Genomic DNA, 18,832 nt, shown 5'->3' with positions numbered 1-18,832 from the left:
TATAAGAGTTGCAAGTATTAAGACTTACACCAGTTTCAATTTTACTTGATTATGTTATGCCTCACGTAGTTTATCACAACACAATGCATTAAAAAGGAAAGAGGACTCAGTCAGACTAACTTCATTTCTTAGAACCAGAAAAAATAATTAAAACATTTGCAAATACTTAGAAGATGACAGTGTGGTAAATAACAACCTGCACACATTTCTCAAGAGCAAATACCACGCCAGCCTAATTTCTGCCTGTGACAAATAGGTCTCACAGATATAAGAGTTACAGTAATGCTCTATACGCATATCCCAGATCGGTCACAGTCAAGACAGTGCACTATGCTTTCCTGTTCTGATGTAACTACTGCATAGTCAGCGTAATCACAGCTGGGAAACTGTCCTCAGTGGTTCACCGTCAACCTGGAAAGACACAAATACTACGGTCCAGGGTTTTTGCTACTGTTCTGTTATCTCCTTAACAACTGGAATGCTGGAATTGAGAGTGAGTTTCTAAATCTGAGAAAGATGCAAAAGTGGAAGGAGCTGTTGGAGATTAGGTTCAGAAGGCAAAATGACTTGGCATGCTAGGGAAAGGTGTGAGAAAACAATGAACAAAATTCTGTGGAGACAAAGCAGATCAACGGAGAAGGCAGTATAATGACCACACAAAAACATCCTGGAAGAAAGACTAGACAGCCAGCTATTTCACAGAGGAGGATCTATGGGTAATAATAAAGCAAAATAAAACCCGACAATAGTTGCTATTGAAAACCATGCATATTTAAAGATTAGTAACACAGTTTACATTTAAAATAATTCTTTCCTGCTTACTAGAGGAAGGTAAGGCTCAGCATCCACTGAATCCACTTTTGAAAGCCATACTTTAAAAAAGATATGAATTGTCTGGAAAGAGTCCAAAGGAAAGCATTAAGAATGACCAAAGGTCTAGCAAACATATACCATGAAGAAAGACTTGACAGAACCTGGGTGATTTATTGAAGACAGTAAAGACATTATAATGGTCTACAAAAGTAAAATATTGTTGCAAAGAGGAAAGGCACAAACTGTTCCACCACAGACAGGAAAAGAGTTAATGGCCTTAAGATGTAGTAAAAAAAAAAAAATCCAATTTAACACTAGGAAAGTTAAGCATGAGGATAGTCAAACACTCAACAGATTGCCCAGGGAGGCTGTGGAATCTTCACCAGGAGAGGTTTCTGAGAATAGGATAGGCAACCATCTATCCAGACTAGTTTAAGTATAATTGATTCTGCCTTGGGGTTGAAAGATAGACAAGATGACCTCTCAGTGTCCTTCACAGACCAATGCTGCATATTCTGTGAATTACAAGAGAATGATTTATTGTTGAAAAATAATACAAAGTTAAGCATTTATTTAATCTGCCTTTCAAAAGGACACGACCCTGCTTCAATTTTGAGAGTACTGTCATATTTAACAATTAGATTGAATCTTACCAAATAATGTTTCTGATATAATGATTTTGCTAGGATATAAAATACAGCAGAACCTCTCTTAGCTATCATTATCAATTATTCCCAAACTCAGTATGTCTTGGTATTAATTTCAGGGAGAGCACCTCACTTTTCGGCAAGGATTTAGAGACAAGAAAGTTGCAACAGGACTTTACTAATACATGTATACAGAATAATAAATGAATGCACAGTTATCAAAATAAATCATCCAAACACAGTTTGTGAATCTGGATTATTGATTGCTTTATATACTCTTTTTAACCCCCTCACTCCTTTACCTGTCAATTGCAGTTGCAATTGTCATTCATAATTGTTCTCCTCGTTGCTCATATGGTTTTCCTACACAGGCAACAGATCAGCCATGTTGTTGCAGCAAACCTGTCAGCACAGTGCAATCTTGTTTCCCTCTCTTTTTCACTAAATCTTCTGGTTACAGTTGTTAAAAAAAGCCCCAACCCTTCATACATCACCTATACACTATAACTATCTTGCCCTTCAACTTATTGTACCATATTCTTTTCTACTTTAATGTTGGAGGAAGAAATTGCATACCTTATTCAGAAGATATATGGAAATGCAATCACTTGCAGTTAATAAATATGCTAATTATGCAAATTGAGGACCATGCTTTTCCTTAAAAAGAAGAAAAAATCTGGCCGTTTCTTATCTACAAGACTCTTTCTATGACTGTTGGTAAGAATGATTTGTCACCTGTTTTTCTCTTAGAACCACATCTCACATCAAAGCATCTAAATAGCTTTGAAAAGTCAGGTCCTACATGTCTGAATACAGACATCTGAAAGCAAAGGATCCTGAAGAAAGTGAAATCCTGTTTCTCAGGCGTAACTTATAGAAGTAAAATTATAAAAGTTCAGTTATGTTAGATACTGTATCATGGTCAGATTAAGCTGCTGATAACAAGATGTTAGCTGCTTGACCATTTGACAATATTCTTTTTCTTCATTGCTTATCGTCCTGTGAAAGATGTTACAGCAGAATTGACAGTTATAATGTATAGCTTGCTAGCTGCAAAACAGAAAAGCAGAACACAGAAATGTGACTGATTTGAACTTCAGGAAACCATAATGGCCCTTTAGTTTTTGCCAAAAAAAAAAAAAATCGCAGATTGTAATGAAAGAAAGAAAAAATTATTTTTTCCAGAGATTTAAAGGCTAATTTCTTTTAAGTATGTGTCATTCAGCAGAATCAAGTATTATGTATTCTTGATTTTTGGCAGCAACCTTCAACAAATGAAAGCATGGTAGTTTGTACGTGTTATCTGAAATGCCCACGTGCATGCGCGCATGTGTAAAAATAACTCAGTACTATCAATATTAATTATGTTCTTCGAATACCAGTTCATGAAGGGTAACCCATTTGCCAAGAAGGCTACGGATAGTTTTCACTGTGTTACAGCAGTCATACCCACAGCTCTAACTTTCAACTCTTTATTTTGGATGATATTTTAATAAATTGATCTAGTAAATTTGGCTAACAGTGCAGGTGGTGGTTGTGGTTTTTGCATTAATTTGCTGGCCACACCAACACTGAATTCAGTAATGTGTTGTGATATTTATCTATGAAACATGATACGAAGGAAAATCACAGAATCACAGAATCAACCAGGTTGGAAGAGACCTCTGGGATCATCGAGTCCAACCGTTGCCCTGACATCACCATGTCAACTAGACCATGGCACTAAGTGCCATGTCCAGGCTTTTCTTAAACACATCCAGAGATGGTGACTCCACCACCTCCCTGGGCAGCCCATTCCAATGTCTAATAACCGTTTCTGTAAAGAAATTCTTCCTAATGTCCAACCTGAATCTCCCCTGGCGAAGCTTGAGGCTGTGTCCTCTTGTCCTATCGCTAGTTGCCTGGGAGAAGAGGCCGACTCCCACTTCACTACAACCTCCCTTCAGGTAGTTGTAGACTGCAATAAGGTCACCTCGGAGCCTCCTCTTCTCCAGGCTAAACAACCCCAGCTCCCTCAGCCGTTCTTCATAGGTCAGACCCTCCAGACCCTTCACCAGCTTGGTCGCCCTCCTCTGGACTCACTCCAACACCTCAACATCTTTCTTGAAATGTGGGCAGTGAGCCAAATAAAATAAAGGCAGTGAGCCAAATTTAAATTTACAGCTCTACTTACCGAACAACTTATAACACAACTGAAATTCTGCTGGTTTGTGTATCGTTATGTGCACAGCTACAATATGCTTCATCAGACAAATTCAGCTTTATGCCTAATGCCAAGTAAAGCCCACTGGCTAATATGACACGCATATAGTATCACCACCACTCTGTGTAATAATGGATTGTCCATAAGCAGAATGGAAGATATTCAGGGATGAATAACATCTTCATACTTTGCTGTGTACCTGTGTTGCATAAGGCAGGTGTAAGTGTCTGCCAGTGCAAGGGGTGGGTTCAAGGGGTGGGTCTGACGCCATTTTGGCCTCCAACACGTACATCCGTGCCTGGAGATGCCAGTGATGTCTTCAGTGATGTACTGAGATTACTGACAGAAGTAAATGTCAAGATTTGAAATTGGTTACACTCTAGGTTATAAAAAATACTACAGTAGTAACATGGAATTTATTAACATCGTATGTTTTCTGTTGGCCTTAAAGGTTTTACTTTTCAGAGATCAATGATAAATACTGTAATGTAGGTCATATTTTTTTGGTGTATAATCATAATCATATTTTGTAAGCTATCCTGGTGTAGCCTACTTCAAATAGTCACAACTTAAATATTAAAAGGTCAACATTTAAACTTTGCACAATCACATTTCTTGGGTGTACAATTTCACCATCTATGACCAAGGTAAGAATGTTACAAACAGCGCCACAAAATTTCCTCAAGCCTTTTGCAAAACAGCCAAGCATCCAATGCTGTGTATAATAAACACATGTACTGCAAAATATGTCACCTTCCAAAATGAATTCTGAACTCTATTTAACAGTCTCAACCTGTTAACAGGTTGCAGAAAAGGGCAACATTAGATTCATTACACTAAGTGCTCAAAGGCCTAGAACACAATGCCTTGGCTGAAAAAAACAAATTCATGGTTATCTATCTCCTGCATTTTTAATAAATGAAAAATGGGTCATATATGAAGAGCTACATACTGCAAATTGTAGTGAAAGAGGATAATGCTGCTGCTTTGCTTTCCTCATGGACAAGGCAAGACACACTGACCTTAGGACTCTTCTTGCACGGAACAGGTTATATACAGTAATCTAAAAAGAAACTCAATAATTAAGGCTTTAAATTTAATCTGCCAGATGACTGACTGAAGATTTCAGAACTGCGACAGCATTCACAATTTGAAAGTCACTAAAGCAGAACAGTGAGGAGACAATAAGGGAGTTGAAGGTGTCATTCCAAACTCAGACTCGATGTTACAGGGATGTGAGCTTACACAGAACCAAAAATCTAGGTTCTGTCTTCATTTATCCTCCTTTTTTGAAGGGATTAATTTGAAAATTCTTCTGGAGAATAACAAGATACAGAATGTTGTTAAAGAAAATGAATGTCACATTTAGTGAGAGGTGCAAATCCTCCAGTAGTCAAAGTTCAGAAATGGAAGCAATTCCTTAGAAATTAATTTTAACAATTGAAAGTCATTTGGGGTAAAGTCTGAGAGGGAGAGGAACAAACTAAGATCATGACTACAATAAAGCCCTTCCATGTATTGATATTTTGTATTGACACAGTATTACACAGTACTGACAAGGCTGTGCTTTAAACTATTGTGTAAGATACCATCAAGCTAAACTAACTATAGATTCCAGCTTGGCTAATGTAACACCAGTGATTTCTTCCAGTATGGTTACAATAGTCAGAGACCATTTTTTCATTTCTCTTGTAGATATAGTTATGTTGGCAGGTGTTTACTGTGAGCCTAGCTTTAGTTTACTTCAGAGACTTTTCATGGAAAGTCCGCAACACAAACTTAAACATGATGTAGAAGTGGAAGACACATCTTCTGTATAGCCCTGGTCTCAATGTTGGTTACATATGTTTGCGCTGGAGAAAGTTTTATTTTTCTTATACCTGTTTATGAAATAGCAGCAGCTTGGACCATGACACACAACTCGGCTGAGCATGCCCTGACACATCCAAGAAGAGCTCCCAAAATTATCACTGTGCTAATATGACTTGAAAGTGAAACATGGATGTTTTTATTAAGTGTCTAAGCATCTCTCACCAATTTCCAAGGCAATAAGCAGCCTTTTGTGGCAAACCATGCAAGGAAAAAACCATGCAAACTGAACAGGAATAAAGTTTCCCTTGTGACTTCTGATTGGCAATATAAGTGAACTATCAGATCCAGATTCTGTGATATGGTGTATTTGCCTTGGTCTGGCAAATGAACTTGAAATGAACTGCCTGCTAACAGAAGCTTGTGCTACAGCAACTGTTCTGCCTCTTGCTCTCTGTGAAGAGGGATCGCAGTTAGGACAAATGAGAAGTGAAGCAATCAGAAAAGGGGATTAAAGCTCTGTTTCAGACCTACTTCTGAGCAACCTTAGTTCAGCATTTTTTCATCCTGTACAGTACACATTCCACAGCAATTCTGACAAGGGTATCATTTAAAAGTTAACATCTGCTTACCTGGTAGCACCAGATAAAAGCTCTCATTTGTAATGAACCGGCAAATTTGTTATTGCCCCAGTCAATAGCTATTGACTTGGTAGAGCACTTCTGCTTATTACAATCAAATCCTTTTTCTTTTTTGTTCAATAGTCAATGACACTGTGATGGGAGGTACTGCTTACAAACTGATGCAATATATATCAGCAACTGCTAGAAGTTAATGACTAATGGTTACAAAGAGGAAAGCATGTGCTAAGAACAGCATTACATGTCTATTCATCAAATTTACTGCATCCAATGTGCCTTTATAGGTTAGTGGAACTGTAATGCACATCAGATAAATAGTTTCTGCTGTCATTAATCTAAGTTTTAACACAAAACACCTTTTAATCATGCTATCATTACATAAATAATTTGCTAGAACAAGGTTCTGTCTCACTTTTACAGCATACCTTTTAGTTATAGGAAATTTCTGTCCCATGTTGGCTTGTGCAATCCTAGATTTAGGATTTAGTGAAATGCAGGGTAACTGTTCTAATCCCAGCTGAAGCCATGTTATTCTCAAAATATCACAGATGGGGCAGTATAAATGCAAGGCAATATCCTAAAGACAAACTGGCAAAAGACAAGCATACCAGAGTGTGTGTGTCCATTGCTCACCTGCCTCCTAGCTTCTTTCCTGCGGCAGAGCAGTACTGCATAACTTGGTCCTTTACACTTTATACAAATCACACTTTCCATGCCCTAGGGTGAAATTTGTTGATAACTCATGTATTTGTTTCATTCTATAATTACTGCTGTATAATTGTTTTATTTTTTTTTAAACCTGCCTGACCCAAAAATATTTTCTTTCAAACTTTCTCTACTTACTTTATATTTCAGAAAGACATTTTTATAGGACAGTGTGACCATAACAGTAACACCTACTATTTTTATATTACCTTTAAGCAAACGTTCAAAAAACAATAATAAAGTTTGTTGATCCCTTAGAGAAAAGCAGAACTGCTAATGATGACTTCTTGACTTAAGGTCATCTATAATCACTTTTCCTGTAGAACAGGAACAAATACTCTAATACTGGAGCACTGATTTATCTGTTCATTTCTGTTTTCTTAATGCAATCTTCATTTCTCTCTAGACCGATGCTGAGACATTGCACAAAGAAAATTTATAAATGTGGCAAAGACTGAACAATCATGCCGTTGCCAAGTACATTATACTGTACTCTGTGTGCACCATCAAATTGGATTTAAACAATGTTCGCAAATCACAGCCATTAGCCTTTTTTAGAAGACATACACTACGAGATCCACCACATGGATCGTAATCATACCTGAGATACTGATTCATAAACTGCCCATGTTGGTGAAGACTGGTGGAATATAATTGCTGCTACACTGCTCATAATGGAGCAAGGAGCTAAATTCAATCAAGTTCCTACGTATTTACATCTCTTGACAAAGACCTCCGATGCCGTTCAGCCAGTATTAACTCATGCTCCTGTTTGTTGTCAGCAGAGCAGTTACTGACGGGAGAGCTATGGAGGAGACTAAGCCATATCTTTCCAGAAGTCTGCAACATAATGGATTGTTAGTCCAGTAACGAAATATTCCTAAGTAATAATGAATTTATCCTTGCAACACTGTGTGAAGGAAAAAAAAAAAGATCCTTTTCATCTTAATTTAGAACCACAGAGAGACAGATTTGAACAAGGTGATCCCATAAACCTACTGAAGTTCCATTCCAATGACATGAGTTCAGGAGCTATAATGTCCATTTTGTTCTAGTACATTATGTTTTCCAAACATGGGTTTTGATGTTCTAACAAGGTGAAAACAGGAAATATTCCTCACATATTTATTGTATTTACTGTGACAGTAAGAGGACATCATTGTTTTATACACACAACACTTGATCTTTTAAAGAAAAATATAAGTACTGCAAATCAGCAAACAAGACGACTTAGTTGAGGCAATGATTAATTTTAAGAGTATACCTTATGAGTTTTTAAATTAATTACTGCAAAAAGTTGGCATTAAAGAAATTACATGCATGTTAATATGACTTTTACTTAATACTTAAATGACAACTAGATATTTCAGCATTTCAGAAAAGCCCATAACCCTGCTAAAAATGCTAGATTTCAGAGGCAAAGGATATCTCTTGACAGCTGCAATATATATAAAGAGTAAGACATTTCACAGATTATTCTGGAATTTTAGTGAATCATTTGCAAGTGTGCAATAAGTTTAAAAGAGTTTACATTTTATTTCTTTAAAATAGGAAATTGATCTTGTCTGGTACCAAAATCAGTAAAACACAACCAAATAAAGAGTGAGTGCTTGTGGGAAAAGAAGACTATAGCTGTTACCTGACACTATGATTGCAACTCAGTTACATTTATGGTTTTCTCTACTGTATTCCGCTTGCCTATAAGCAAATGCTACAGTGCTAATTCATAAAAACCTGTAAAGACTTTATTTGAATGAGGAGGATTTTTATTAAAAAATAAAAATAAAACATTTCTAATTGAAAACAGATAGAGAATTTCCTTTTATGGTTCCAAAGTCTGCAGTTTCTGCTGCACTTCATGATTTGGATAATTTCTGAGAATTGCAATCCATATTGAATGTGGAAGTAATGCTTCATATTGATACTAAATGACATAGAATGGGAAAAACAACAAAAAGCTATTAATAGTCACTTACTTTTTGTAACAACTCCTTCAAGTCGAATTATATTTGGGTGATCAAATTGTCCCATGATACTAGCCTCTCTCAGGAAATCTCTTCTCTGCCTGTCCACATAGCCACCTTTCAGAGTTTTAATTGCAACAGGTATCTCTCTTTTTCCTGGTGTCTTCAGACGTCCACTGCATACTTCTCCAAACTCACCTTAAATAGATAAAATATTAGGTAGATCATTCACAGTGCCTGAAGAACTACAGTACAGTTTGCATTGCTGAACTTAAACATCTTGTTTTTCAAAATAACCTTCAATAGCTGCCTTAAAAGCTGGCTTTTTAATGGTTCAGTTATTTACAGTTGGCAGTGAAACAAGAACGCAAAAATGTTCAAGAAACTCACTCATCTCTTAGAAGTGGATGGAGAAATAACGGATGGGACATTTAAGTTCCTGAGTTTCATCACATCCCAGAAAAGCAATATATTCAGCATTACTTCACAACAAACAATTACCTTTCCTTTGTGCCACACCATGAGATGATGGGGACTTGGACTTTCACTGCAACAGCCAAACCATCTGCACTCCACAGTGTGGTTCATCTTGCTTTACTGACATTTTGAGACTGAACTTTGATGTCAATATATTTGTGATACAACTGAGCATGCTATGAGGAAGGAATATAATGACGCTTAGATTTTAACTCTAATGATGACAAAATAACTACCTAAAATATCTATTTATAGCAATATCTGTCTATAGGGGTGTCATGCACTAAGATCTATATGAAAAGAAATGCCATGAGAATATCAGAATATCTGACTATCCTCCAATTGTAGAAAGCATTTAAAATGTACTTAATGCTATTATGCCCCAGAAAAGCACTTGCACATGATTTATTTAAATGGACTTACACACCTACTTGAAATTAATTACATATTTCACTGTTCAGACAGCCAAAGGCCAACAGTTTCAGTAAATCAGGACAGAGCTGCGTAGCGAGAGTAATCTCAAAGCTTGCTTCACCTGATGTTTTCCTGTGTATGTAAGGGTCTTTGAAGAATGCGTGCCTCCTCACATTCCCTTTACACATTTACTAATTAAGTTTGTATAGAAATCGCAACATTCCTTTGATCTTGAAGGCACTCAAAAGTTATTTAAAGTCCCTACCAAATATACTCTGGATGCCTGCAGATCAGTTTTCAATGGGTCATAATTCAGTAAATGAAAAACAATGTTCACAAAAATATTTCAAAGCACTTCCCAGTGCAGGGTAATTCCATAGCAAAACTAAATTCTCTACCCCAGTCATTTCGGAATCAGAACTGTTGAAAAACAAAAAATAAGTCATAAACAGATATATATTTAACTGGAGGAAAGAATTTATTACCCTCTCCATTCAGTGCTGTCTGAATTAGTTTTCCTTAAACTTTAAGGATAGAAAAAAGAAAACAAAATGAGAGCTCTATCCTGTAACAGAGTCTTCAGATATGAACCGAATCTAGAAGAGAGAGGTCTTAAAGACAGAAGCTTCACTTCAGAAAATTATAACTCCTGATGTTATAGGATTAGAATGGATATTGCATACAGCTTTTATTTTATTAGGTTCTGTTGCTTCCACTAAAATAAAACAAGGTTTTATTAGCCAATAAGATCCAGGAAGAGTGGAGGGATTAAAAAACCAATTTCACAGCTTGTCTTTCACTTCAAAACAGAGACATCATCAAGTGCAAGAGTACAATTAACAGATGCTCAACATAACCTCTGAATAAATTAGCAGCTTCTTAAACAGCTAGTAATAAAAGCCAAGTGTCCTAGGTCTTCTTTCTACAAAAAAAAAAAATCTGTTTTATTTCTACCTAATTTTTAAAAATAAATCAAAGCATCTGCTTCCCTGAAGATGTGTGCATATGTGTGAAAATACACGTCATCAGACTAATGCTCTGGGAATCTTTTGACAAAAGGGGAAGTTGGGTAGGGATTTTCCTATATGATTTTGCCCCTTTAGCTCTTTAGAAGACTCTCCTTAAAAGTGTGTTTGCCTGACTACTGCCACTGAAAAAGTAGTAGCTAATTTGGACTGCTAAAGTCCTACCATAAAACAAAGTCATGAAACCTGAATGTTTTGAAGGAGACATTGTATATACCTCTTCTATTCTGTGATAAATCCAGCAGTGCTAGAACACATGTCTAAAGCCCTGACATTATTGCATCTTACTGGCTTTTCAAACTCAAATGCTTAAAATGAGAAAAAATTCTTTCTCTTGATGAAACAGTGAAAAGCAAAAATATTAGAGCCTTAATATCCAGATTTTTAAAGAAATTTTACGATCAATAAATCTGCAGAACTGCAAAAATCTCATGTTTGAGGATAATTTGGAAAGCATAGGTTATAGAATAAATCGTTTTGCTATTATAAGATTATTCAAGAGTACTACAGCTTCAGAATTTCAGAAATAATGGCATTCATACCTCAGGGAAGGTAAAGGGCTGTTCATCAAGTGTTTTGATGTGAATTAAACTGAAGGAGGCAACTGAAGGACTTACAATCCCAAGACTTATTATCTGTACAACATCCAAAGCAGGGGAAGGAACATTGTGTCTTCTCCCTGACCTGTTTCTTTTCCCTTTTTTGGATGCATGATTTGTACAGATAGAAAGCAATTTTTTTGTGACGTGATGTCAAACAGACAGTAAGTGATCATCAGCTCACAGAAGAGAGAGTTACTACATTTAGAAACCTAAGGTATGTGTAATAACTTCTAGTTCTGGTTTAGACTAGGTGGAGATCAATGATATAATTTAAAGCACTGAACTATTTACACTAAGAAAGAGTTTGACAAGATTTCATCCCAGAGTATTTTTTCTACACTTTTGTTCAGATAAAGCATTTTGAATGTTTTTAAAGTCAAAGGAGAATGTATTCAACAAAAGAGATTTCTAAAATCTAAGAATCTAAGTCTCATTGCTGAAGCTTGAAGATAAACAAGACAAATGTTGACCCTGCAGCAGTAAAGGTTCATGACTGCATGTGTAATAAGGAGAAGCTAAGAGCCAGATGTCAATGAAGTCGACATCTTTCCTTGCTCCAGGGAAAAAGCTGGTGATAGCTAGAGAAAAAGATAGAGTTCATTGTTTGTTCAGTTTTAATAAAGTGTAAATAATCCCTGGTTTAATGATATAAACCCCACACATTTTATTGTATGTTATGAAAAAAAGAAGCTAATTGAGCAGTCCAGAAACTTACTCTGAGCAAACCAGGCATCCCTTTTCTCATTCAGTCATAACATGTGTTATTTAAAATGAAACAGGATAGTCAGTCACTCAGAAGTCTAATATGCAGTCTGGGATTACTACATGGGATCAAAACATATGTCTTACAACACAGACAGTTGCTGTTGATAGAACTGAAAGTTCACATCACCAAATACAGCTCAACTCATTTTCCCCAGTTTTAGTCATTAGACCTATAGGAGATCTGGCAGAAGATTTAGATTATAAGAAGAATATAGTGTACTCTCTGTGAAAGATCAAAGACTTGGCCTCTTCCTTGAGTTTCAACATTTTGACAAAGAAAATAACGGGATAATTGTAATTTTAAGACAGACTTGACAAAGTACCTCTGGGAATTCCTTCCATGAAGAGGCGCTGAAGCCTTAAACCAAAGAGCAAGAAGTGATGGGGCAGAAAAAAGTGTCACAGACAGGACAAAAATCAAACGATACGATAACGTGTCAGTAGGTGCAGCAAGCGCAATATGAAGAGTAGCCAAAAGGAACCATCTGAAGAAAATCTACAGCAATAAATAGATGGCAAATTGTGGGAAGCAGCAAAAAGGCACCCAGTGATTTTTATAATGAACCAGTGGGAGGTCTCATGAAGTATTTAATACTAGTGGTAATAAAAAAAACTCAGCCAAGAGTTTTGAATCCAAGAATATAAAATATCAAACTAAACAACAGTAAAACTTTGTCATAAGTAGTGGATAAAATAAAAGGGAATGGACTAATCAATTTCACCATTTAAACAGTAACTATTGCTAGAACATGACATTAATACCTGTTTATTTGGTTGATGTTACGACGAGAAACATAAGCCAAGCACTTACAAATAAGTTCTGTTTTGCCTTTGGTATTGCAATCCGCTTGCTACTATGAATATTTGATCAAACTGCAATTTCCATTTTGGTTGTCAACTGTTTCCCCTACTGCCTTTACCCTCTAGTTTGAACCAAGATATCAGCAGAAGTTATTAGAAGACTAACAAAAGACACCATTAACAGTTATTAACCTGCATAACCTTTCATTCAGTCCAAAAGTCTATAAAACAGTATTTTTTTTTTCTCAGATGAACCAGATGTAAGGTAGGAAATGATGGGAAGCCACTCAGGGGAAGCAACCTGACTACATACCCATCTTGAATCTGGATTTATGTGCAGATATTGTTACTTGAATGCAGATCTCGAGTCTATACATGGAGTAAGTAAAGAATGAATAATTTAGAAGGGACTTTGCGAAGTCCATATTTTACTTGCTTTATTTTCACCAAAGCACAGGAATGAAGGATAGTAATTCAGAGAGTTTGCAGATGTACTGGAACACCAAAAGGATGCCAGAGGGGAAGACTGGGAGAGCCAAGATCAAAGTTTCAATTAACTGGCTCCACAGAATATAGTGGCTGCATTCAAAAACATCAGCTCAATAAGTGTCCACTAGGAGGACTTGAAAAAGGATTTTAACAAGAGATCGCACTAATTTATTTTTTCTCAAAGTAATCTTGTGAGCCCAGCGTCCTTTCTTAAATTATTGCTGCTTTGCATTTCTTATTATTACCTGCCTAATGAGATGAACTTGCAATAGGAATCTTTATTAAATCTACAACTAAATGTATAGACATTCTCTTTTCATTTTGGCTATGATGTCTGACTGTTGCAGGCCAAGTGTCATCTTGAACTTTGTAACTACTGAAGGCTATTTTACAATCTGCTGTTACTGCTTGAAGATCCTGCTACTTTTTCAATTTGACCATTTGTTGCCACCTTCTCTGAACCTGTTTTTAGTATCTGATGGAAAAACATCTTTATGTGGAGCAGTCAGTGTGTAAGCAACAATTTTAGATATTTGCTCTCTTTTTTTACATCACCTAGTAATACCCTTATGTTACTAGTACTTGGCACCAAAGCAGCAGACCAAATTGCCTGTTTAACACGGCTAATAAATGATTGCAGAGAAACCCCAGTTTCTCGTGCAGCATTCAGATGTACCTGTACAATAGAGCGTAAGTAGGTAAATACACTCAGGGGCTCTTAGATTTTGCACTTCCAAGCAGAGACTGAAATATAGGACAAAAATAAGAAATAGGTAGTCTTTGTTTTTCAAGTCTATAGTGTACGTGTATCTGAGGTAAGTGGAGTGGGTAGGAGATTTTAGTTTTTTACAGTGCTGTAATCAGAAATGAGATAATCAGTAGCTTTAGTTGAAAATACTATTTCTGATTTGATGGTATCATCCTCAGATAGCTTACTCAGCAGTAAATAATATAATGTACATTTCAATTCACGTCATCCAAGATTATAATTACAGAATCACAGAATCGTCTTGGTTGGCAAGGACCTTTAAGATCATCGAGTCCAACCATTAACCTAACACTACCAAGTCAACCACCAAACAATATCCCTAAGCACTATATCTGCTCGTCTTTTAAATACCTCCAGGGATGGTGACTCCACCACTTCCCTGAGCAGCCTGTTCCAATGCTTGACAACCGTTTCCGTGAAGAAATTTTTCCTAATAGCCAATCTAAACCTCCCCTGGTGCAACTTGAGGCCGCTTCCTCTTGTTCTGTCGCTTGTTACCTGGGAGAAGAGACTGACACCCTCCTCACTACAACCTCTTTTCAGGTACTTGTAGACAGCAATAAGGTCTCCCCGAGCCTCCTTTTCTCCAGGCTAAACCACCCCAGTTCCCTCAGCTGCTCCTCATAAGATTTGTTCTCAGACCCTTCATCAGCTTTGTTGCCTTTCTTTGGACTCTCTCCAGCACCTCAATGTCTGTCTTGAAGTGCGGGGCCCAGAGCTGGACACAGTATTTGAGGTGCGGCCTCATCAGTGCCTTGTACAGAGGGACGACCACTTCCCTTGTCCTGCTGGCCACACTATTTCTGATACAAGCCAGGATGCTGTTGGCACCAAAGGAGCAGACCAAATTGCCTGTGTACCAAATACTTCAAAAGACAAATTGGGTACAGAGTTAAGTAAGCTGAAAAAAGAAACTAGAAAAAATACTTGCCTTGAGTGTCAAAGCCATCTGCACTGCAACTAGTGAACTGTCAAAAGCTTTTGGACATGACTTTTTCCTTTGAAAAACCAATTTGGAAACTGCTTTCAGGAAGAGATCAGTTTCAAAAATGTCTTGACCAGAAATGCTAGAAAAAAAATTTCAAATATTTGCAATGTTCCACTTTGACATTTTCCAAATGAAAACTTTTAGTTCTTGAATGGGAATAATTTTTGCTTTGAAAAATTAAAAGTTACAGAAATTCAAAATGAAAATCATTGATCAAAATAAAAATGTTCAAACAAAACAAATTTAAGAAATTAATCTATTAATTCACTTCTTAAAAGATTTTGTTTCATTTTGTAAAAGATCTTAATTTTTTGTTTCACTTAGGTGAAAACTGTAAACATCTTTTAAAAGTAATTCTGCTATGATAAGAGATCCATTTTATATCTGGTTGCAATGTTTAACACAAAATTAGAGAGAATGCATAAAGAAAGTTTTAGGACTGCTGTGAATTATAATTATATGTTCTGTCCCCTAACAGCTATTGAAGAACTCTGTGAGAATTTGTACTCTCTGTGCCTCAGGCACGGTATTTAACCTGTATCTTGCCTGCATGGAAATGGGTTTAAATTTCATTGCAACCAGTCTGCAAGCCCTGCGAGGCAAATATATTTTAAGATGGCAGATTACCCAAGTAATTTTAGAAGATAAATATAAAAATAAAATATGTCAAAGCAGGCAAAAATTCACTCCCATGCATACAAGAAAAGAGAGAAGCTGAGTAAAGAATTTTCATAAATGAGTTGAGAATAAGGACACAATTTTCATATGAACTAAAATCAATAAGCTCATTCCTTGTCTGTCGTATTCAAGTCCTTTGAAATCAGCAGTTATATCAGTGCTGAATGTAGTTCAATATGCTTTACAATCTAAGACATATCTATAGTATGTCTCAAGAAAAGGAAGAAATAAAAGAAATCAAATAGAATGTTTTCCGCAGAAGTCAGCCCTCTGGGGATTCTCTCAAGCTCACAATTCCAATGGTGCACAGCGCCAGCTACATATTATCTAGCTTAAGCAATCAGGTAAACTCTAAAGTACTCTAGCGATATGGACTGCAGCATGAAAAAGAATCTTCTCTCTTACTTTCAGATCAATACTTTCTCTCCCCTGTTTGTTAACAGACAGGGTTTTATTTCTGTTATATTATTTGCATGACAGTTTCTAGTGCAGTTTTAGCAATACTGGAGACATTTCCATTTCTATCAGTGTAGTAACATCATTAAATGAAGGATCTCAATTGAAAAATACCTTTCCTTTCTCAAGTGACTAAGATATATAAAACAAAGATAAAAAAAGAAGGATCACAGTGCATTATGTTTTCTGATAGTACTTTTCCTGACAATCCTTGCTAGCATGAGTTCTTTGGTGGGCTCACTATGAGCAAATTAAAATAATTTTTTTTCCACTGACCTCTTTCTACAAGATGTAACTCTGATTTTTGCAGTCTGTTGTACAGTGAATGATTTTATTTTTTTTCTTGATGGTATTAAAGTTAGAGAAAGTAAATAGGGTAAAAATGAAGCATTTGTATGTTGGCATTTACTTAGTAAGTAATAAAACAGTATTGTTAATGAAAGCCCAGAATGGATAGCTCAAAGATGGGCGGAGTGTAGACATACTAATTATTGCTACTGAAACAAAATTATAGTGAGGTGAAGACAAAACATCTGTGTAGTCAGTATTATAAGTACCTTTAAGAGAGCAATTTACAAAACTCAGTCACTCTTAAGGACCCAGAGAAATATCCATATTGTATAAACGAAGGACAGGTACTGTGTTAATGTCTTTCACAGGAAGAAATTAAATTTTAGAGTTGGAATTAGAGGTCAGGATTCTGTTCCTATGTTCTTCAAAATTTCCTGACACAGACCCTTAGCTCTCCCACACTCCCTTTCTGTTGGGGCTGAGAAATAGTTAATGCTCCCCAGCCATTGACAGTGTGTGGGTAACAACACAGAGGATGTAATGCATCACAGGACCTTCAGACTCTCCTTGTCAGTCTGTTTTGTGTTTCAATTTGTTGTAACTGTGAGAAATGTTGGTCAGCCTTCTGAATGACATGTTGGTCACAAGCCATTTATTGAGATCCACTAGTGAGGTAACTTTGTAAGGCCCTTTTCTAGCCTTGTCTCTCTAAGTCCTCAGTAAAATACAGATGGGTAAAACAGAGAGCAAACTATCTCAGGACCTGGTTAATAATGAAATGCTATCTGCCTTCCAGAGTCAGAACACAATTACAAGAAATAGTTTTACAAGACTCTGATCTTTTCAAGTATTTCACTTCTGTTGTGTTAACCACAAATGTGTGTTTTCTGTCACCACTGAGCTGCCACCACGACCTCCAGTGAACTCTAGACAGTAGCCATGAGCCTTTATCCCTACAAAGGCTTTCCAAAAGTGAATGCGTGGGAACACTTGCACAGCACTTTCCTGAGTAGCAAAACCTGACACTTAAACCAAAGCTGAGACAAGGGGATAACCTTTATGCACAGAATAGACATGCCCATAAACATAGCACATTAGCAAAGGGTAAGATCCCTGAAAACACAAGGGGCATGTTATCTCCCTTAGAAAAAAAGGCCAATATACATACAGGATTAATGAGCTTCTGAAACCTATTTTCAAACAGCTGTGAAATGGCCTACATCCCCAATGAGATGTTCTCAACTGAAGGTAAACACTCCATAGACAAGAACAGGGTCTAAAACAATTGTTCAGATGTAATTCCCCTCTGTCCCCACCACACACTTGGACAAACAGGGATCTAAGAGGAGAACCTGCAGCTATTTTTCCCATTCATCCTGCTTCCTAGCTCCACGTCACCTTTTATACTGTCTAGTACTGATCAGATCTGCCTCTTTCCCCTCTCTGCCAATGACCCTTCTCCGCACAGCTACAGGAAAGCCTGTCCCAAGCCAGCCTCTCCTTTTCCCCCTTGTATTCCCCCTATTTTCTATTTGAGAATATTTTTTGCTCAGTCTTCTATATTCTGATCTTATCTCCCCCCAGAGATTCTGATCTAATCTCCCCCTCAGTAATAGAGAACACGTGCCACTAACTATGGCAAATGCTGAGTGATGCAGCGTTTTGAATACATTTGGAACAAAGCACCCCCCCCCCCCCCCCCCAAAAAAAAAAAACAAACCAAACCAAAACCAACCCTACCCAACAAATTGATAAAGCCTTAAAAAAGGTTTGGGATAAACCTATCACTTTGGAGAATCTGCCTCTCAGGAACTCCTTATTTGAATATAACCACATTTGGAATACTATCCAAATACAATACCTCATGTACACTACACTTGAGAGTGAACTGGTGCTATCAGAGAAATATGCCCACATTTTGTACTATACTTGACCACTTGCATTATCATGGTGACTGGAGAAAAGCAGCCTATCTGTGACTAGACATTTTTTAAAGCGGGTGTGCTTTTACCTGCCCCAATAACTCTCTCAATACGGATTCTTGAAGGATCTATCTCCTTTGCAAACTCATGGACAGCAAGAGATGGGTCTTCATACGTGTCTGGATCAATATATGTTTTGACTCCTGGGAAACGTACTGCAAAAAAAGAGAGAATAGTAGGAATCAAGCATTCTTTAACATTCACGCTCTGTAACAAAATGGTTTTCTCTTTTTTTTTTTTTATTTTAGTTGACTAAACAATTGAAAGGATTGGAAACAATATATTAACTCTTCCACATCTAAAGTTCCAAAAC

The 18,832-nt window shown here is 36.8% G+C and overlaps 1 protein-coding gene across 2 annotated transcripts in view; it reads right to left on the bottom strand.

Annotated features, from left to right (window-relative positions):
• The window catches only part of EPHA6 (EPH receptor A6), a 524,520-nt gene that overhangs the window by 103,607 nt on the left and 402,081 nt on the right, over nucleotides 1-18,832 (bottom strand). For both annotated transcript variants that reach the window (XM_068395269.1, XM_068395270.1), the window contains 2 exons: nucleotides 18,549-18,674; nucleotides 8,795-8,980 (listed from right to left, as the gene is read on the bottom strand). In XM_068395269.1, coding sequence (XP_068251370.1) covers nucleotides 8,795-8,980; nucleotides 18,549-18,674 — 312 coding nt within the window. The remainder of the gene's footprint in view (nucleotides 1-8,794; nucleotides 8,981-18,548; nucleotides 18,675-18,832) is intronic.

Source organism: Nyctibius grandis, chromosome 2 (genome assembly GCF_013368605.1).
Source record: "Nyctibius grandis isolate bNycGra1 chromosome 2, bNycGra1.pri, whole genome shotgun sequence".
NCBI lineage: Eukaryota > Metazoa > Chordata > Aves > Nyctibiiformes > Nyctibiidae > Nyctibius > Nyctibius grandis.
Note: the sequence above shows the minus strand (reverse complement) of the source record. Positions and strands in the feature narration are given on the sequence as shown.